General features: G+C 42.1%; 2 protein-coding genes across 4 annotated transcripts in view; one reads left to right on the top strand and one right to left on the bottom strand.

The window, feature by feature from the left end:
* LOC139611025 (astrotactin-2-like) overlaps nucleotides 1-21,909 on the bottom strand; it is a 239,721-nt gene that overhangs the window by 36,646 nt on the left and 181,166 nt on the right. For all 3 annotated transcript variants that reach the window (XM_071465265.1, XM_071465264.1, XM_071465266.1), the window contains 3 exons: nucleotides 10,709-11,031; nucleotides 2,312-2,445; nucleotides 171-319 (listed from right to left, as the gene is read on the bottom strand). In XM_071465265.1, coding sequence (XP_071321366.1) covers nucleotides 171-319; nucleotides 2,312-2,445; nucleotides 10,709-11,031 — 606 coding nt within the window. The remainder of the gene's footprint in view (nucleotides 1-170; nucleotides 320-2,311; nucleotides 2,446-10,708; nucleotides 11,032-21,909) is intronic.
* trim32 (tripartite motif containing 32) lies at nucleotides 15,310-21,598 on the top strand. The gene is made up of 2 exons (XM_071465267.1): nucleotides 15,310-15,468; nucleotides 16,410-21,598. Exon 2 carries the CDS (start codon nucleotides 16,422-16,424, stop codon nucleotides 18,477-18,479), a length of 2,058 nt encoding a protein of 685 aa, XP_071321368.1. The 5' UTR covers nucleotides 15,310-15,468; nucleotides 16,410-16,421; the 3' UTR covers nucleotides 18,480-21,598.

The following is a 21,909-nucleotide window of genomic DNA, read 5'->3' as shown; positions in this document are numbered from 1 at the left end:
TAACTGCTTGTTTATATGACTCACACAATAAACACCAGCACTAATCTGGATATAAGGTAATAGGTTCACTTTTTATATGTAGGGAAAATAGCTAAAAATGTGTTCAACTCAACACATAGCATAGAATTTGAGTCTATAGAGTTGTTTTTCTTTTGTTTTGTTTTTATTACCTGTGTATATCTCAGCCTCCGAAGGGTCCTCCACTCGTTTATGCTGGATGATGTAGTCAGACACCTTGCAGCCAATCAGAGGCTCCACATCCATCCACTCCAGGGCCACCATTGTGCTTGAGGGCTCCAGGTAAGGGGCGAGGCGCAAACTAATCACACAGAAGACAACACAGATGGGACAAGGTCTAAGATATGGAAAACAGCAGCTTTGAACAAAACAACATTCCTATGCCACCTGTTCTCCAGCAGTGTTCCCTGTGCAGTTTTCCCTCTTTAATCCCTCAAAAGAGATAAAAGAGCAGTATTTCCATTTTGCCTACCCTCCAGCTGTGTCTGTGACAATGGCGTGAGAGAGGTAGGTTATCCCTCTTTCATAAAAAGCATGCCACTCTGTTTCATTCTCCATAGACAATAATAATAAGGACTGCAGGTTTTTACAGGTCTTACACTCTGGCACTGGTCAGAGTCAGAGATTTGGCTCCTGCAGTGACTCTTCTCCTGCCCGGTCGTGCCAGCAGGCATGGGCCCAGGGAAAGCCTAACCAAAACTCTGGTTGGGGAACCACACCCTTTTTTCTCCAATTCCACAACCACAGTCCACAAACAAAGAAGCCATAAAAGCATCTCAAACTCCCTGTGCAATACTTATACAGCACAAGCCTCAAGTATCAGTGTGTATGTCACAAAAAACAGAACTTATGTTTTTTTTCCTAAAGATTTAAGAACAATCTCACTACAGTTTCCATTTAGCAGCTGTACTGGAGTTTTTGAATTGTAGTTGTTCACATCTGAGCCCTTTATAAGAGCTACTCATCACTTTTCACTACATAAGAGGAATAGATTTTTCTGAGGGTCACAACCACCTCAAAATTATTCTTATACTCTAATATCTGAATTTGATCTGGTTGGAAAGATAAATTATTTTCATGCCATTCACATGTGCTATAAGCTAGCAGGGTGTCAGGCGGCTCAGCCAGAGGAAGCCACAAACATGCACACTTTCAACCAGCTTGGCCAGAGAAGGACTCCAGTGCACATTATCTATGGGCCAGAAATGTGGAAATAGAAGAAAACTGTTGACTGTTGCAAACCTACAAATGAAACATAATGCAAGCAGTTCAATTATGCTGCTACTTGGAGAAAAAAAAAGATGAAATTAAAAATAAAAACTTGAGACTCAATATGACATTCAGGAATCCCTCCTAAAAATGTATCGTCAACCTAAAATCTGTAATGTTTTAAATAATATATATGTATTATATCCACTTGTGTGTTTGAGTGTGTCCAGTTGAAGGGCCACAACAGCTCAATTGTATGCTCAACAAAGCCATCGCCATCTAACTTTGATCAAACTGATTCAAAACTACGAGATCCGCCGCCGTCTTTGGTGTTGTTTCAATGTGGACAAAGGTTGAGATTTCAGATTTTAAAAAACTGTCTTGTATTTCTGGCATCAGATTTGTTACAGAATTTCCTCCATATGGTGTGAAACAAATTCTACTGCATGTGGGACCAACAATTTTGGAAAAAGTATAAATCTGGTTATAGTTGATAATGTGGGCAGAGCCTTTGCAAACACACTATGTGCAAATGTAATCAGGTCTCAGACCCCAGAATCCTCTCTTGCAGCTTCACTATAGTTTATCCTTTTAAAGCTTTTATTATTATTCTTGAGTGGTGCCAATAAGTGTTGGCATTCATTCTTGTAATACACTAATAGGCATATTTTGTTTTCATGCTTTAATTAAATGCTTTCATTGTAGCCTTATCCTCTGAAGCCTTGCCCTTTTAACTCCCTGTTTCTTTTTAAAAGTTCTCAGGGCAACAATTGCAGGAGTGGATGACTCACAAAAGCCTTTAGGAGTATTGTTAGGACACCTTGAATGAGAGCATGTTCTTTTTCAGAGGTGTGTAAGGGCCGACTGACAGCTATTAAAACTTTGGGGACTGCGCTTGTGTCTACAACTTTCTCAAGTGCCTCAGGAATCAGTGGAGACAGGTGCGTGTGTGTGTGTGTGTGTGTATATGTGTGTGCATGTCCACGTGCATACATGAGTGTGCCTGCAGTGCATCGGTGCATGCATCCATGAAATCTCTCTCGTGCATGAATTCCTAGGTGTCATGGTGTCACCTCACACTTACATTGGCTGCCTGAGGGGACTGCAGTTAGGCAGGCCATCTTTGCTGAAGGCACTCAGGTCACAGCGACACCAGTTATCAATGACATCGCCCTTTCCAGCACACCAGTATGAGCTCATTGTGGCGCTCTTGAAGGCCTGTAAAGGGTAACAGGTGAGAGAAATGCAATTATCTCTTGGAACATGCGCTCCCCGTCCATCTACGCTTACCCCACCCCCATCTCCCACCCCGCCCACCTTCTCCATCACTGCCCTCCATATCCCAGACACACATCCTTATACTTCTATATGATGACTTTCCACTAACTACGTTCATTTCCTTTTCCCTAAATGAAGTGCTAATGTGTCAAACCTCAGCCTCGCTTTAATAGCTCCTTGAAGAAGTGAGGACTGGCCAAATAGTCTTTACTTTGCAAAAATGTACTCTGTCAAGGTCTAGAATTCAAAATGGGTCTCACAAAGATAGAAGAACAGGTAGGTACACACACACGTACACACACACACACACACACACACACACACCACCACACTTATACTATACACACACAGAGTGACCTTTTCATACCCACCGTTCCCAATTACCGGAAGGCATGAACATCTCACTAACATCGACAAGCTTACACTGTGATATCAAAGACGAACTGTGATTTTTATGATGGAGATGTGAAAGCTGTGACACTCCCTACCTCCTCCATTCTATGCGTATGTTTGTGTGTGTGAGAGTGTGTGTGCGTGTGTGCGGATCTGTCGGTGTCGCTGTCGGTCTGTCTGTGAAGGGGATGGAGGGGGCGGGTAGTGAGATGTTAGGAGATGACATCATCTCCTAACATCTCCTTGTGCTGCTTCATTAACGGGCGAAAGAAAAATCAAAGGCAGAAGCTCAGTCATCCTCTAAAAAGCTGCAAAATGCCAATATAACCGTCAAAGCAATAAAGTATAATGTCAGGGCTTTCCCTAAAGCCACAGGCATGATATAGAGTGAGTTCAAGTGAGCTCGCCAGCCCTCTGGCTCCCCCTCTCACACTATGGATCAATGGAGCACTCAGTTATTTATGTGCTCTAACTGGTTGGCAGCGCTGCCTCATGTAGACAACTTTGGAGATGTGCTTGATCATGGTCACAAAAATAGGACACTGGAACAGTGTGGAAACATTATCACTGGGTACCAGCCATCCAACAAAAAGCAGAGAGGAGCCACTCCTTTGTTCCAATACACCATGACATTCACTTATCCAAAAGCAAAGGAACTGATGAGACCACACACATCTTTAAGGCAACCGCGCACATGCAGCGCCTACACATGTGCACATGCAAACTCACACTCCAATTAATGATTGATTTCCACAGTTGGTTGTTTCATTTCATTGGAGAAATGCCAAGGAAGATTTCTGCAGTGTGTTGATTAGTGGAAGTGACATTTGAGATGACTTTGGGCATAGTCCTGACCAGAAAGGCAGACGGCTTGGCCAAAAAAAGAGTCAGGGTATGCACTCAGAAGCTGATGTTAGCATTTCCACAACACTGCATTGTTAGCTGTAAAGGAGGCTCAACAGACTTTCATGGGAAATGACTTCTTCCAATACTACTTGCTTTCACTCAAGGCAAAGGTTAACACCAAAATTCCAAATCTTGAGAGTGAAAGTGACCTAAACAAGCAGTAGAGAAGGAAAGCGTGAGAAAAAAAAGAAGACAAGGCTTAAGAGGCTGAAGCAAATAGGACAAAGGAAAAAAAGAAATTTACAAAAAACCCCCCCCAAAAAAACAAAGGTGTGAAAAAGTAGACTTCCAACTCTCACAGCATTCCCCACCTTACTGGGGGACAGGATCAGGATCCATCAGCAGTCAAGGCTTTCCCATTATTTATCCTCCAATACAAGCCCCTCTAAATGATCCTGCTGAATGAGAAGTTATTATCGGGGGTAGGCGAGCGCTGTAATCCATGGATATATAATAACCCCTCGGAAAACCAAAAAGGGGAAAAAGGTTATTACATTTTTTTCCCCCCCTTGCCTGAACCCATGTGGCTAACTGCTGCCAGAAAACAACAGCAGCAGGGGTCTTGCCACCTCATGTCAATGGGAAGCAGGCCACAGACAAAAGCAACAAGAAAAAACCTGGACTCAAGGTCTACGCATGCACACAGACTAGACAAATATGAGAAATGAGAAATGACCTCCGCTGCTAGGGGCAAAAGAGAGAAAGACCACAGGACCGCCATGCGTTTACCACCACCAGATTCCTAGAAAAACCCCATATGGGTCTGCGCGCTTGATTGCATGGCTGCACATGTGAAAAATAGACAAAGCGATTACCGCCGTGTTTATGTTTGAAGAGTAATGCAAGCCAGTCTCCACTGGGTAAACAGGGAATCTAATTGTGGTTTACAGAATGAGGTGGGGGGTTGGGTGGGGTGGAGAGGGTGCGGCGGGGTGGGGGTGGCACAGGAGGTAAAACAGAGATGAGGATTCAGAGAAAGGCAAGAAAAAGTGATGGTTAGCTAATGCGTGTAAAGTGATGATATGTCAAGTGTGTGGTGGTGAAGACAGCAATATGTCCTGCTGATGCAAGAAAAAAAATAAAAAGGCTGGGGACAGTAAGAAAAATCCTTTAGTGATTTGAACAGACACTTTGAAAGGCCCAGGAGAGAATACTTCTGTGTTCAATGCAGTTACTAGATAAGCCACAGCTGAAAAGAGGATACCCTATACTTAATTGATTAACCAAAGATCATGCATTTCCCAGAACACTATAGATCCATATACATTCTGTGTCGCCAGATAAAAGTAAGAAACAAACCTAATCTTGTTCCATGCTTCATGTTTGAAAAGCAAGTGTTTTGACAAAGACGGTCCTGCCTGAGCATTGACTGTAACAGTGTAAGACAGTTTATGTGCAGTCATGACAGATTCGCTTTCAGGAACCGGTGATGCCCCTATGGTTACAATAACACATGGTTCTATCGTTTCACAAATATGCCACGATTCATCTGCATTGACCTTATCGATACTGAACAAATTGAGCTGAAATGTAATCACCCCCTGCTTGGAGGAGAAGACAAGATCAGTGAGCAGCAAGGCCACTGAGCATCAGCAACAGCTCCAGCCACAAATTCTAAGCCTTGACGTCATTTGGGCCCTGCAGACTCACTGGCACCAAAATACTATTTGGACCTTTCACTTTTGTAGAAGCCTGTCGTGACTTACAAGAAGGCAAAGGAGGCCATTGTGACCTCTTTAATGTATTAATCTGTTTGTCTAGTCTAAGCTGACCATATTACTGTCTGTCTTCAGAGGCTAATACACGAAAACACTGGCCAGCTGGCCCGCAGTATTGATTTATAAGATGATCACCAGTGGTTGTAAAGAGTCGAAGTCAGCACACACAGGACACCATCAATGGTGACCTAACTGTGTGTGTATGCGTGTGTGTGTGTGTGTGTGTGTGTATGTGCGGCCGCACACGAATGCGTATGTGACCCTTCCAATCATTCAGGGCTAATGGTGTTAACCAATGGGCTGCTTCTAGGAACCTTATCAAAAATGGTACTTCCAGGAAAATGGACACAGGGGACAGATGAAGGGTTGGTTCACCCAGAGGTTGATGGTGGGTTGCCATGTCACTGGAGAACCCTTAAACAGCAGGTATTGTTTTTCAGGTGTGCCAACTCTGTCTGAGAATGCTCTAAGCTAAATTGACCTGACATTTCCAGCAATGTCAATTGAACAGAATCTGAAAGTGAAAACAGCAATCTAAGCCAACAATAATAAAGCCAACAGAGAAAAGGGATGAAACACAATTCTAAACAGATAAAACTTGTTTTCAGTTATGATTTAATGACATATCAAACCCTGGGATACCATACTCTGTGTACACCTTTTTTCATGTGCTTAAAGGTCAAAAAAAAAAAGGAAGAAAGAATTGACGAATGTAGCAAAACTACAGTATGTGTTCTATCTGTATCTGTTTCTCAGACTAATAGTCATGATGAAATATAAAAAGAAAAGTTATGAAATGCTTGATGAAACAACAGAACAAAGACTGTATGTCCTCATGGCCAGTACAAACAGGAGGAATAATTTTGCGCGCAAAATCTATTATATATGCGCACCTTACTATTGTTTTTAGACTTTTAGTCTTAAAAAATGTCACACCTATCCTTTAATGGAATAATTAACAGATCTACCTTTGAATCATTCCTCATCAAAGCACGTAGGCTAGATGAATAATAAGTTAGATCTTTCTTTTTGATTTAGTGTCATCAAATTTGGCAGTTTAACTGTTTTTTTTTTCTGTCGCATACACATCTGTTGATGTAATTAAGGTTTTATGGACCAGTTGTTGATGAGAACGTGTACTGGAGTCTGTTTAATGAATCTGTTTAATGTCCTATAGGAGCTTGCGCTCTCCTTGGTGCTGAAATGATGTTGCTGGAATCAAAACTTATTTTCTTTAATGTGTGGATTACACTGTGGCACCTGCTGGATTAAACTGTGTGGCAGATTATTGCCTAGATAATGAGGAAGTGCTATTTGTAAGATACCAAGACAGTAGGCATACTTTGCATTGTGTTTATTACTGTCTTCACTCTACTAATGACTGGATACTGTACAGGTTAATAAGGTTCCCAAAAGCAAACCCACCCTTTGTGAATGTGTCTGTCCTGCTGTCCTTGCATTTTAGTGCAAACACATTATTGCTCTTCTGAGCCCCTCCTGCCCCTACTGAAACAATTCTAGACACACCCCTGCGAGGGGCTGCAGTAGTGCCTTATGGTGAGAGCATGACAGCGGCCGTCTGGCAAGATATAGAGCATTCTGACCCATTAAACTCACAACCCATTTGTTCAAAAGGTTTGCCATAATTCAGTCACAGCAACACGGGACATAGGACCACTGGCAAGCTCCACAGGCGTAAGCTTATTTATTTATCCACCGAGGTATTTTTCTCTGGCACTAAAACAGGGGAGTATCTGTGTGCATGTGTGTATTTGCGTGCACACTCCAGGCCTGTACGCAAGACCACCTTGGTCAAGTCCACGCCAATTCCAAAACCAGCTCCAGTCCCATTCAAGTCAAGACCAGGTTTAAAGCAAGCCAAGTCTGAGAGGGAGTAAACCTCAAGCCTTCCCTTCTAAATGCAAAACATAATAATGGAGTTTCTTACAGACAATGAAGTATCAACACATTTGGCAACTATACATGCAACTGATGAATGCAGCAAGTTATCTACACAGGTTTTTACAGGTGAAATTTCTCGTATTCCAAGAGAGAGAATAAATAAAATGCAGTCATAATACTAATGATCATAATAAAAAAATAATAATAAATGGAATAAAAATACAATGGAGATGATGAGAGGTTTATTAGAACTTGCACCTACTGAAGAAATAGTGCCTATAACAACAGCTGACTCATTGAAAAATTATCCAGAATAATAGGGACATTGTTTCTGGGAAGAGATGTTGCAGTTAAATGTTTTTTTAAATGTCATTTTTCAATTGTATTAGGGTGGATACCAGATACCGGATATCACAAAAATGACTAAAACTATTTCAGATTTAAGAGGTAAATTTCTCTGTGTTTGGGTGCACCGACTTTAACATGTTTTTAGGAAATACTCAGATAACTATCCACTGTTGTCTGATAGGATCAGTCTTCCAGGTATTATTTTCCCCAAATCCTTAATTGGTCAATGGTAATGTCAGTACTTGGCACATGCACAAAGAAATACTTTATTCCCCATGCTCGTCTTTGACAGAGCCACACAGAGCAAGCAAAGACGAAGGCAGACATGCCAGTCTACTTTTCTGCCATTTAGTTGTGTTTCTTTTCAGTCCTGGAGGTGGCCTTTTCAAAGAAGGGGTCATTTCACACTGTAACAAAATCCCCCTCTGGCTTAATAATGAGGAGATTGATGTGAAAGGGACATGACATGTCCTGTCAAACGGTCAGGCAGCCAGGGAGAGGCCACTGAAAGATGCAGGTAGCTGAGAGAGGAGGGAGCATCGGAGCCAAAGGGAGGTTGACAGGTCCATGTAAGCCCGGCATTGGACATACGCAGACGCATGCATACAGATAGGTATACACATATGTGTATGGCCTAATCATAAACTGGACAACTATGCCTCTATTTTGATTACATCAGTGGGTTTAAGGTAAAAAAAACAAAAAAAAAAACAGAAAAACCTCATCTCTGGGAAAGCTTTTGCAACACAGCAGCCCAGCCAAGTAGAAAAACAATCTCAAGTAAAAGTGTGTGTGACAAAGACACACACACACACAAAGACGGACCGAGAGAGACAGAGAGAGAGAGAGAGAGAGCGAGAGGGAGAGAGAGATAATGAGTGGTTGTGTGCGTGGAGGGGCAGGTTGTTGTGTCGCTCGTCTCTAATGCAATATACGTATGTGCCTTTCAGACTAGCAGCAGCAGTTGCGGCCAGGAGAGGAAGCGAAAGAGAGCAAAAGAGGAGCAGAGTGATGGACTCCCCTCCCTCCCAAGAGGTCGATGACATCAATAAGAAGCTAATAATCCTGCCTCAAGCTACCTCTGAGGGGCTTGCCAGAGCGATCCACTGCAGTCTACCCCTTCTCCTCCTCCTCATAGATCTCTACATCCCCAGAAGACCACGGGTTGGGCAGGGGGAGAGAGAGAAGGATGGAGAGTGAGGTGTTTGGAAGAGAGGGAAAAGAGACATTTTGCTCTTCCTCACGTTTAGCTATCGATGAGGCCCACTAGGGACCGTCTGCTATTGATTGTGCCTTCTTTTCATTGGGGCTGTGGTGCTTGTTATGGGTGGCACGTATAGGGGGCTTTGTGGCTTTGTTGTGTGACTCTGTGTGTGTGTGTATGTTCATGAGGGCATCATATACTGTGTGTATATATATATATATATATATATATATATATATATTTGTGTGTGTGTGTGTGTGTGTGTGTGCGTTTGTCTTTTTGCCTCTAGTATTGTTGTTGCCTGCAGTAATTTCAGAAGGTAAGGTAATTAGATGCTTGATTGGGGCGGGTGGGGGGTTGCGGGTTGGGGGGGCGTGAACCAGTCTGCTCCCTATGGCGTGTGCATGCATGTGTGTTGGGTGTGAGTCACCTGCACACAGCTCTGCGTTGGCTTACACACGCACAGAGGAGACATGCACCGGATGTTAGGTAGCGAGACAATGTCAAAATGAAATCCAAACAGAGCAAAATGTGGTAAACAAAATGTCAAGTGAAGCCAGAGCCCCCTTCTAAATTACCTTATGGAAAAGAAATCCGATATGATTAACTTGCACAAAGATCCAAAGACTTCTCATACAGGATGAATCATACACACGACATGTGGCCATTAAGCTGATATTACATTCAGCTGTGTATGCTTGTTTAGAAACAGACTCACATATATATCTCACACATATACACATCGACTTCCCCACAAGAGGAGAAAACCATGATGTCATCGTTTTTATGCCCTCTGTATTACAGTGCTCATTTCCAGTGGCCAAAGTTAACCAACTAACGCCACCTAGAGGTGAATTGTTACAACTGCATCAGTTAAACGACAATAGAAATGTACAGTATGGAAAGGTCTGTGCCACTACCACACGGCATGACACAGGTGAAAAATACTGAGCATTAAGCACAAACCTCCTGCACTTGCAGACAGCAGGGTTCAGAGTTGCACCTTTTGTCACAGAGCAACACAATGTGTTTTGATTTGCTTCATACTTACAGTAAGTGCTTGCAGATGTCGCAGTGGAATCATGTGCCAATTTTTTATGAAAAATGATTTGCAGTTGTTAATAAGTTGACACAGTTTGTATTCATATAAACTCATAAAACACTGATGACATTATGTCCATTTTCATTCCCCTTGATCAACAATACTTTTGATATTACAATAAACTGAAGAAAGTTTATTCCTGGATGAGGATGTTTTTACTTTCAGTGGGTTTGTTGATGCGTCATATATCTTGACTTGATTCTCTTTGTCATTCTCCAAATATATGGTCACTTCCTCATCCTCTTTATCTCCTTGTACTCACACACACACACACACACACACACACACACACACACACACACACACACTCTTCTCCTTCTCTTACTATATTTGTGGAAACCTGTCATTAAGATACTGCACTCCCCAGCCCCTTACCCTAACCTTAACTATTACACCTGAATGCCTAACCCTAACCCTGACCTAATTCTAACCTGGACCCTAAAACCAAGTCTAAAGTCTCAAATAACCCTTTGAATGTGTGTCAGAAAGTGAGAACTGGCCAAAAGGTCCTCATTTTCCCAAAATGCCCTCATGCACAATGTATAAAACTCAAACTGGTCCTCACAGTATATAGCCATACAAGCACACACTCACACACACAAACTTCCTACCCCCATGTTGCTCTCTCACCTCTTTGGTGACGTTGTCTTGGACCAGACTGTAGAGGGGCACCACGCGGCTGACTTCCAGCAGCACGGGGATGGGGGAAGGCTGCTCTCCGCTCCTGCTGTTACCGCTGTGGCCTCTCCCCGACACTCCTCCCATCATGGTCTGGTGATGGCACAGGTGGCAGCCAGCTGGACAGCTGCCCTTCTCCTCGCAGCGGATCTCCACGCCATTCACCATGTCGTCAGACAACAGCTGGCTCTTCTGCAGTGCCGACAGGTAGCTGATGAAGGGGACCGACTTCAGCTCTCGCCGCCCACCTCCGCCAACTCCTTGGTCTGTTGCCTCTGGAGGGGTAGGCAGGAAAGGAAGGGAGGATATGTGGGTATAGGTAGCAGGGAGTGCAGATATAGATAAACAAATTGAACAACAATAACATTCATTCTAGGAAGCTGGAAGGAAACCAGTGTGTATTCACACCACAGCTATTTCTTTTACCTTCATATGCATTTTTTCCAAATTGCAAAGGCAATCCCTTCTTCCTTAACCTTCTCTTATCTTTATTATTTCCATAAAGCAGTTTATGAGTCTTAATTTGGACTAGCAAAGAACATTTGCAGTCCCTCAGTTGGATAGAGCGTCCACATCTGGATTTATTTTACTTGCTGCCAAGGAAAAGAAGAAAAAACAACAACTAATCCCTTACTGTCATCAGCTTTCATAGACAAAGGATGAATGGGAGGTTGGAGGGAGGGGTGTCACTAGCTTCCTCTCCTGAGTGTCAATTACCACTGTTTGATGTTCTCACTGGAGTTGGGGGGATTCTTTCTCATCATTTCCTCTTTCAGCAAGAAAACAACACACCATGCGGAGAGAGGAGGCAGCGACAGAAGCAGGGGAGGAGTAGAAACAGGGGGGAATGCTACTTGGGTGTTGAGTGATTCATTTGGAGGACACATCAGGCCACATGTTACACTGGAGCAGATCTGCCATCTGTGCTGATGTGGCAGATGTGCTTTTGTGTGTATTTGCTTTACAAGATTAGAGGAGACACATGCAAGTCTTCCAAATGAGTGATAGAGGATTCTTTCTAGTGACAAGAGAGCGTATTAAAGTTGGCTTATGATGTAGCATGGAGACATTAGGCATCATCAATCAGTAGTAGTACAAAATGCAAAGAAACCACAAATGTCATGTCTGCAGATGTATAATTTCACTCATCAAACCTTGAGATTGCAGTTTAGACCACTGAATATGGGTTACACCTCAGTGTGGGTTGTCAGGGTATTGAGTAACCTACACCCTGTGCAGATTAATGAACCTTTTTGTCCTTGTGAAAAAAGAGACATGAGAATAAATGTACAAACATGGAAATGTTTAAGTTACGATCACCACCCCTGCCCCCGACCTCCCCGGCCTCCGCCCCCATGTATATACACACACACACACACACACACACACACATAAACGGATGGATTGATCAGATTACCAATGTTTACATTATTTCCTAGGCGCATATAGAACATACATAAAACAGACAACATATACACATACAAACCAAGAAATAACAAGGGTTAGAGTTAGACAGCAGGAAAAGCCCTTGACATCGATCAAAGTGGGTTCATTTGTAACCAATTACGGTTAATATTTGAAATGACTTATTTCCTGTTAATTGTTCTAATGAGAGTGAAATCAAACATCCTTCAAAGTATTCTTGGTGGCAAAAAGACAACATATAGTGCATGAACTATAAACTACTTTGTGTGTTTGCGTGAGAGACAGAGAGAAACAAGTATTAATGTGTCTAAATGTGCAATTTCCCGTGGAGTCCTGGAATATCAACAATGTTAAATAAGTTAACCCGAGACACGAAAAGGGTGTGTAAACTTTCAACCTTTCATTTCTCCAACACAAACACAAGCCAACACATGTGCTTTACCAGCAAGCATTTAACAGCTCTGAGAAAAACAGAACACAGGTGGGGATGTTTTCAAGGGTTATTTTCTAACTAATGCAATCTGCAGGGGAAATATCACATAGGTGTCATGTTGACGTGATATTTCAACCATGCAAATAGTGCATTAAAAAAATACTTAATTACAGTGTCATGTCAAATCTCACATGAGTTTTAAATGTCAAACCAAGTAGAAGAGACCGAAATGCCTCAATGAAACTCAGAGCTGCAAAAAGTTTTGTTTCTTGTTGACGCTGAAAATGTGACAAGCTGAAATCACATGATTACAGAGCATGCAGTTAAATGGTTGGAAGACTAAAAATGGCTTTACATTAATTATTAACATGACCATAGAAAATTCCTACATTATTCATTTCCATACTTTGGTAAATTAAATGATGAAAACAAGTGATTGATGAAAGAAAGAAGAAAGTAAACTTTTAACTTAGCTATCTTAATATAGCTTTTTGTTATCTGAATAATATGTAACTCTCTTTTAAAAGTACATAATACTGACTAGGAATGCACAATTTTAAAACAATGTGAAGAAGAAAATGGGTGGCTAGACTAAAACAACCAAGCTGTATAGGAACAACCGATAAAAAACACAAAACAACAATAAAAAAAGCAGATGGTACAAGACGTGTTATTCCAACAAATCTAAAATATACAGAATATAAAGAAAACAATGCATAATATTCAGTTTTTCAATGTAAAGTGCACCTCAGGTCACTGGAACTACCAAAGTCCCAGACCCTAACTATGAGTCTGTTGTGTGTGTTTGTGTGTAAGGGGAGATTGTCTCTACATACATGTATTTATGTATGTCTTTGTGGCTTACTCCTCTGTGTGTGTCTATAAGACACTGGCAAGCAGTTGAAAGGGTGGGTGGTAACTTCAGTATGTAAACAGGCTCAAAGGGTGGCCCAAGAGCCCAATTACATGCACTTCTTGAGGCAACACAGACACAGAAAGGAGCTGTCGTCACCCAGCTCTCACAATAAAGCCCTGTAGGTCAGACTGGCTGTGGCTAGCCAGCCTAATTCACTCTTTAATTGATTTCACCCCAGATTACCATTGTTTACATCTATGTTAACAGCTGCATTTCATGAAAGATTTGGCACTATCAAGTATTTATGGGGAATAAAATGCAATAAAGGCAATGCACAGTGTCTTTATTTGTGCACAATATTGTTTTCTGTTTCTGAATTCACTTTCAGATTTTTTTTTTTACAATTTCTTCTTGTTTTCTTTAAGTGTCTTTACTGTAAATCACGCTTTGAGACTGTTATAGTAAACTGCTGTAACATGTAATTTCCTTCTGAGATCACTGAAATACTATGTCTGTGTGTGTGTGTGTGCTTATTTTTGTTCGTGCAATGTACAGTTCCACTGAACTCTGACCAACGGTGACACCCCTCACAAGGAGAAATTAAACTGGACCACATGTATTTTTGTGCAGTTAAAGGAGTGGCCCATCATTTCGCCTCTTTAGAAACTATGACAGCTCTTTACTGTGAGGAATGAATGTGATGCTTATGCAACACTTGCCGGTCATCAGACATGGTAAAGAGATGAATGGAGTGAATTTCCCTGCCATTGATCTTGCACTGCCTTTGTTAATTAAAATGTCTTTGTAGACTGGTTGCAGTATAATTACTCATCAGGGATACATCCCCTCTGGCCAGGGTTATGTTGCCCAGGCAACAACAACAAAGGTGTCAAATATCTTCCATAGCAATTCAATACAGATGTTGTTGATATAGTTTCTGATGACATTGTTATTTTTGCTTCATTAAAACAGCAGCAAGCGCTAGCTGTACCACAGACCCCTGATTTTAACAGACCCTTGTCATATCTAGATCATAATCATTCATTTTACACAGACTTATTTTTTAACATAACACTGGTATAGTCTGTCTGTGAGTAAGCTTTACCACGACAACTGAACCTTGTTATTACCTGACTGTAAAAATTTCTTTGAACAACATTACTCTGCAATGGACATTCAGAGGGATAAAATATAAAGACATGTGAAATGACTAAAATGCATATTCCATTTTCGTTTTAAAACTACTTATCCAAAGAAAAGCAGACACTTTCTTAGATGGCCCTAACACCCACACTTAAATTCAGTGTTGAATTGAGTAAAGACGGTCCATGAACACCTTCTAGTGGACTTATTCTGACATCTAGTGGTCCATCTCTATATTTACTGGCTTGTCTTTAAAAACTGCAACATTTTATCAGCGTCCGGATGTTTTCAAATGCAGCCGTAGCCAATGGGCAGTACTTCAGGTTCTCTCTCTGTTAGACTGATTTTCTAAGTCACAGGTCTGTTTACTTGCTCATTCAAGTTGGACCCTTTGCAAGACAGATTCAATAACAATCTATATCTTCCTGCTGAAAGTGACTACAGCTTTCTTTCAGGATAAGTTTCAGTATGTTTAATTAGTATGAAACAAATTACAGTCTTGACATATGCTATTTAAAGTGGGTATTGTGCATGAAAACCAATAAAATCCAATTTTCTTTACAAGTAGCTTTTACCCCCTGTTCTCAGTAGATCCCCATGAACTGCATCAGGACCACGGATCCGTCGCCAGGACCCCGGCGTACCCGTGTACAAGCCTCACACAGCGGCCAATCAAAACATCCGTCGGCCTCGGAGCCGTGCGTATTGCGTAATAACAACCCGGCTGCGCGCACGTCACGTCACGTCGTCAACACTGCAGTCTCCCACAAGCAGCTGCAGTAACAGAAACACAGCACGCCCATCAAAAAACCTCTGTAATTCCAAGCAACTGACTTTGGGGAGAAAAAAAAAAAGGTAATGTTTTTAAAGCAGAGACGACTGAAGAGACACAGCACGATGAGTTGCACATCTTATTCTCGGATGCGCGTTTAGCGAAATCAGCCCTGTCATGTTGTTGAATAACATTGTCGCGTTGTGTTTAAGGACAGCGGTAACGCTTGCTGGCATGTAGAGAGGCCTCCGATGTACTTGTCTAAAATCGGGTAATTCACAATGTAGTCCGTTCTTAAGTCTGTACTGAAAGGTCATCCTATTTTTAGGCAATACGACAGCACGACGGAGGCGACTAGATGTAACCTAGTTAGCTTGCTTATCACATTGCTTGCCATTAGCATTGCGTGGAAGATGTGTCAATTAGCCCAGTGATACACTAAATAACAACAACTAATCAATTAGCTTCCCTGACATTCCCGTCGCTGCCCTATTTTGGAAGCATCTTTTCTTTACTAGCAAGAGGATGTAGCGAGTTGTAACGAATATTAGCGTTGTTTAGTGAATAACATTGTGTTAACTAACCTTAAATTGTTGTTGGTATTTAATGGTATCCCACTTGTTAACTGGTGACCCAATAAATCATTTTCACTTTCTGTTTATGTAAGCAACACTGCGTCAACTAGCTACTTTGAAAAAGTGCAGGGCTAGCTTGCAGTGCTAGTTGTAGCTGGCCACATACTTAATTTCCCTGGAAAATAAAGCTGCAAACGAGCTAACTAAGGTTGGATTTGTGGCGGTAAATGCATCACATAAGCATCAGGCTTCCTTGGGTAATTTAGATATCTATTTTCTGTTGTTACAAAAATACTGCTGCATCCAATATAATGTGCAACTGTGAGACACAATAAATGCTCACATGAGTTACTGACATAATTTTTCACTCTAAGTAGAATTTCACACAGAACAGTGAAGGTTACAAACACATATTAAAAAAAATCCTTTGTTTTTTTTTCTCATCCAAGGGACGAACCATAATGGCGTGGGCATCTTCCCAGTTGGACCCAGATCTAATGAGAGAGATTCTTGAGTGTCCTATCTGCCTGGAGACCTACAACCAGGAACAAATGAGACCCAAACTCCTGCAGTGTGGTCACACAGTTTGCCGGCAGTGTCTAGAGAAGCTGCTGGCTAATACCATCAATGGTGTGCGCTGCCCCTTCTGTAGCAAGGTCTCCCGTATGAGCAGCATCTCCCAGCTGGCCGATAATCTCACTGTGCTAAAGATCCTAGATTGCACGACGTCTTGCAGTGCTGCTGCTGCTGCCCTCATGTGCAAGTCCTGCTGCAACCGTCTACCACGACAGTACTGCCATGACTGTGCCATAGTCCTCTGTGAGCTTTGTAAAGGAGATGGCCACCTGCAGCAAGGCCATTCAGTCCAGCCAGTTAGGGTGGCTGCTGAACAGCGTCGGAAGGAACTAGGTGGCAAGCTGGCAGCTCTGCGCGATGTTATGGGTGAAATTCAGAAGAAAAAGACAACCATTGAAAACATTTCCAAGTCTCTGAGACTTAAGTACCGGGCAGTGCAGCAGGACTATGCTACAGCTGAGCTACGTCTTCAAGAGGAACTCAGCAGGTCACGAAGGACATTCACAGCTTCCATGGCAGAAGTGGAAAAGCTCAATGGGCAGGTCCTGGAGGAGCAAACATATCTCCTTAACATTGCAGAGGTAAAAGTGGTGTCCCGCTGTGATTATCTGACAATGCGTGTGAGGCAGAGTGACATCGCCCTGCTAAAGGATGATGGTGGAGGCAGTGATGACGAGGAGCTGGATCTGAGGAGCAGCTTGCCCACCATGTTTCAGCTGCAAGAGCCAGAGCTAGTACGAACAGAGCAGACTAAGCCTGTGGAAGTGGGCCAGTTGACCACTAACACTTATACTGTCAATACAGACGACGAGGAGAGTGGGTTGGAGATTGCCCTTGAAGGAGACGTAGAGGGTGTAACTGGGGCAGCAGGGGCTACCAGTGGTGCCATGGGGGCTTCATTGGATCTTTACCGGGATATTGACATGGTTGCAGCTGTAGAGGAGGCAGTATGTGGCTCACCGGGCAGCTTTAAGTCAAAGTCCATGGATGCAGGTGGGGGATCGCCTGGAGGAGCTGGGGCAAGTGCAGGGCCCCCAGTCTGCCAGTTTGTGAAGAAGATGGGCTGTAAGGGAACTCTACCTGGTATGTTCAATTTACCTGTCAGCATCTGTGTGACAGCTCAAGGTGAGGTGCTGGTGGCTGACCGTGGGAACTACCGTGTCCAGATATTTAATCGCAAAGGTTTCCAGCGTGAAATCCGCCGCAACGCCAGTAGCATTGACAACTTTGTCCTGAGCTTTCTTGGGGCTGACTTGCCCAACCTAATCCCCTTATCTATTGCAGTCACTCCTCAAGGCCTGATTGGGGTCACTGACAACTACGATAACTCAGTTAAAGTGTACACTATGGATGGACACTGCGTGGCTTGCCACAAGAACCAGCTGATTAAACCCTGGGGCATTACTGCCATGCCCTCAGGCCAATTTGTGGTGTCAGATGTGGAAGGTGGAAAGCTGTGGTGTCTAGCAGTGGACCGCAATGTGGGTGTGGTGAGCTACAACCGATTGTGCTCTGCTGTGCGGCCAAAGTTTGTGACATGTGATGCAGCTGGAACAGTCTATTTCACCCAGGGCCTGGCCCTGAACTTTGAGAAACGGCAGAATGAGCCCCACCTGGAGGGCGGCTTCTCCATTGGTTCAGTGGGTACTGATGGCCAGCTGGGCAAGCAGCTCAGCCATTTCTTCTCTGAGACAGAGGACTTCCGCTGTATCACTGGCATGTGTGTGGACGCCAATGGGGATTTGCTGGTAACAGACAGTGGCAGGAAAGAAATCCTCCAGTTTCCCAAAGAGGGTGGATTCAAAATTCTCATCCAGGAAGGGCTGACCTGCCCTGTGGGAGTGGCAACCACCCAGAAGGGACAGCTGCTAGTGCTGGATTGTTGGGACCACTGTGTCAAAGTCTACTCATACATTCAGAGGAGGCACTCCTCCACTTCTTAGAGGAACAATTCTGTCAATCTGCACATGAGCGTGAGAGATTTTGTGGGTATGTTGGTAGGTATGTAGGGAAGTTTGGAAATGGTAGAAACACACTGTCACATCTGTCACTTTAGTTTGGCTGCAGTCCAAACAATTCTCACTCCAGCTTTCTATGGGTTATTAAAAGAATGTTCTAGTCAGTTTGGTTCAGTTTAAAGTCTACTGGATTTCAATTTAATACCTCATTAAAAATCTGCTACTTAAGCTGCCTCTTACCTGGTTATTTTAATGGATCACAACACTAAAAATAGACACTGCAACATTTTTATGTCAAAGAATATTGGCACAAGTTGTCACATTACAATAAGCAAAGGAGGCCACTAATGTAAAAGCTAATGCAGGCACAAAGTATGGATGATTTTCCCTCTTCTATTGTTGGCTGCTGTATCCACCATTCAGCCTGACTCTGTGTGATGCACGGCTTTCACAGATTTGGCTCGACTTTGCAACAGAAAAAAATGGAAGGAAGGAGAGCTGAAAATGAACGTATTTACATATGAAATAAAGCATACTTAGGCTTTTGGCCTGTGAAGCACTTTATTATTGACACGTCACTGTTTCCCTGTGTTCGGTTTTAGTAGCACAGACTGACGTTGATGATGCTGAATGCAGCTGGCAGCTTTAAAATTTATTGTGCAGTTAGCTATCGGCAGAACAGTAACCAAGTAGCAGCATTCATCAAATTGCATTCAGTAACATTCAGGGAACATTATGTGCAGAATATTAATACCTGCACAAAAGATGGTTGAAGTATAAAATCACAACATGTCCTGTGGAGGAAAGCTGGGTAATACTGGGCAATAGTAATTTATTGGGGGTCCTGGGGGTAACATAATATTTTTTACTGACATTGTCAGAACAAATCTTTTGTGTCGGCACATTATAGGAAAAACAAAGATACTTATCACGTGGTAAATTAGTCTTATTGTTTTTGTTAAAGCTTCTTTGAGGGTTGCAGAGTTAATGCAATCAGAAGTAGGGTTACTGGTGTTTAATTTGTAGACTGCATTATCATTATCACTTTTTCCTAATAGCTATTAATACTGTCTAGCTAGCCTGTGTACACCTGCCTCAACCTGAGTAACTGGTTTGGAACAAAGTGGAGCAGTGGATCTTTGTCGATGACATTTTCAGAGCAAAGATTACTAACATCTGTTGTTTGGTCTACAATGACTATTGTCTGCTTATGTCTTCTTATTCAACCTCCTGCTAGTGACTTCCCAGCCACAGCCCCACTTACTAGGTCACTCAGAGGCAAGTTGAATTAACGTGCGCAAGATAAAATTGTTGCCGTCTAATCCAGATCCTATTTCACTCGTGCATCCCCTTCTGCCCTGCTTTTTGTTTCACCTGCGGCATTGAAGTTAGTGCTGAGCAGTTTAACATATGATCACAGACACTCCAGCTTCTCTTTCTATTCACCATCCAGTCCCACGTGGATACATCTCCGGCACTATTTAAGTCGGTGCTTGGATGTTTTGCTCCAACTGTCAGACAGAGCTGTGTCCAATAATAACAGTACCAAAGTTCTATGGTCTCAGATGACTTTTGTAACTTGTAAGACCCTTAAATGTGTAAGACAGGGTCCCATGGCTCCATTCATCCCATTCTATTATACAGTTGTCTTCATATTACTTTTATTCCTATGCCAGTACAGCTAACACTAAATAAGTCATGCACCCAGACCGCATTAAGCATAAGGGCACAGCAGACATCTCCGACTTGAATTTATGAGTTTTGCTCAAACCTGATGTTTATTCCAGAGAACTTGGCCCATTGCCTCTGTTTCCTCACATTTGGACTGTAGTTACACAGGGCAGGGACTGGCAGGAGCATTCAGCAGAGCACTGCTAGGATAATGATGAGTGAAAACACCGGCATCACACACCAAACGTGGCTTTGCTACACTGGGATGTTGGTTCCTTGTTGCTGTGTCTCCCTCAGGTTTCTATTCAGCACTAAACAACTGCAGCCGCAAGTTCTCAAGTGTTGATAGATGTGGTAAAGACAACAGCCATATACAGTGTTTTGCTAGTTAGTGCTGGTGTTAGTTAAACTGGTCTCTATCAGCATGCATTTTGTGTATTATTCTATCATGTGAATTAATTGAATTTTTGAGCCCATGAGAAGCATGAAAGAGATTATACTTTCAGGTAAAATAACAATAAAAGTCACCTTTAATGGAAAAAAGTAAGTGGCCTAAATATGGGGAATCAAGTTAATCATTGAAACCCGCTTAATAATACTGTATGTAACATATTCTATGTCCATAAAGTCATAAATAGTAAATATTCCTGCTCTGAGGCAATACATATCTTCCAGTCCAGGTTTGCTCATAAGAGCAAGTTGCAAACAGACTCAGCTTCAGCCTTAAAAATAAATAATTTCACAAAGCTGACCTTAACTCTGCACCTGGAGCCCTATTTAACAATAACATACAATACATGTATCTGAGAATCAAACTATCATAAAAACACATCGTGTTTTTAATATTTCTACACAAACAAAACGATTAGGAGAAAAGAAATAGAACTGAATTTGAGTATCAGGTGAAGTTTGTCACAGTCACATTCTTGTGCTTTCTTGTTTTACATGATGTATTTGTTTTATTGTTAGGCCATGTTATATCTCAGAACAAAATGAATTATGACTCGAGCGAGTCTCAGCTGCATGTCGACCTTGCCATCAAAATATATTCTTTTTTCAGTGCTACACTTTATTCATGTGGTCTATAGAAGTAGTCATTACTAGAGAATATTCAGACTTACAACGACATGAAAAACTAGAAAAATCAAGTGTCCTTGTGTCAGTGTGCTCATCATCAGAGTGTCTCACATCAACTGAATATGTTTTGTTATATGTCATTGGAAAGAAGTTATTTCCTTGCATACTTCTAAAGAGTTTATTAATTTATGTTATTGTCACTGAACCAAACTCCCACGTCCTTCAGGTGTTACGTCCTTTTGGAGGCTGTGAACTTTACAATGTGTTGAACACATTACAGACATCTCTGTGTAGTCAAATTCATGTTTGTACTGTTGAATATCTGAGTGCAATAAACATTTATGAAACAACTGAAATATCAGTAGCAAATTTTCTTCGTAGCACTGATGTGTGTCCATTCACATAACACACAGGTTTCTATGTGACTCTTACATAAAAGCAAACCTCTTGCTGCCATAATTACATTGTAATGTTGCTGGGAGAGATCGAGCTAATTTTGTGTAGTTTAATCTATACCAATCTTTTTTTGAAGCGGATCATGTGTTTTGTATATAAAATTTTAATCTTTAAAGCAACTAGTAACTGCAGCTGACAGACAAATGTAGTAGTTATATAAAAGAAAAACACATAATTTCCCTCTGAAATGTAATAGAGTGGAAGCAAAAAA

This window comes from Trachinotus anak, unplaced genomic scaffold (assembly GCF_046630095.1).
Source record: "Trachinotus anak isolate AG129_WGS33_773 ecotype Australia unplaced genomic scaffold, CSIRO_AGI_Tana_v1 ptg000028l, whole genome shotgun sequence".
NCBI classification, from domain to species: Eukaryota; Metazoa; Chordata; class Actinopteri; order Carangiformes; family Carangidae; genus Trachinotus; species Trachinotus anak.
This window is presented reverse-complemented; position numbering and strand designations above follow the sequence as displayed.

Excerpts from the sequence above, each read along its gene's own strand:
- trim32 (XM_071465267.1), top strand. The coding sequence starts at position 16,422 with ATGGCGTGGGCATCTTCCCAGTTGGACCCAGATCTAATGAGAGAGATT.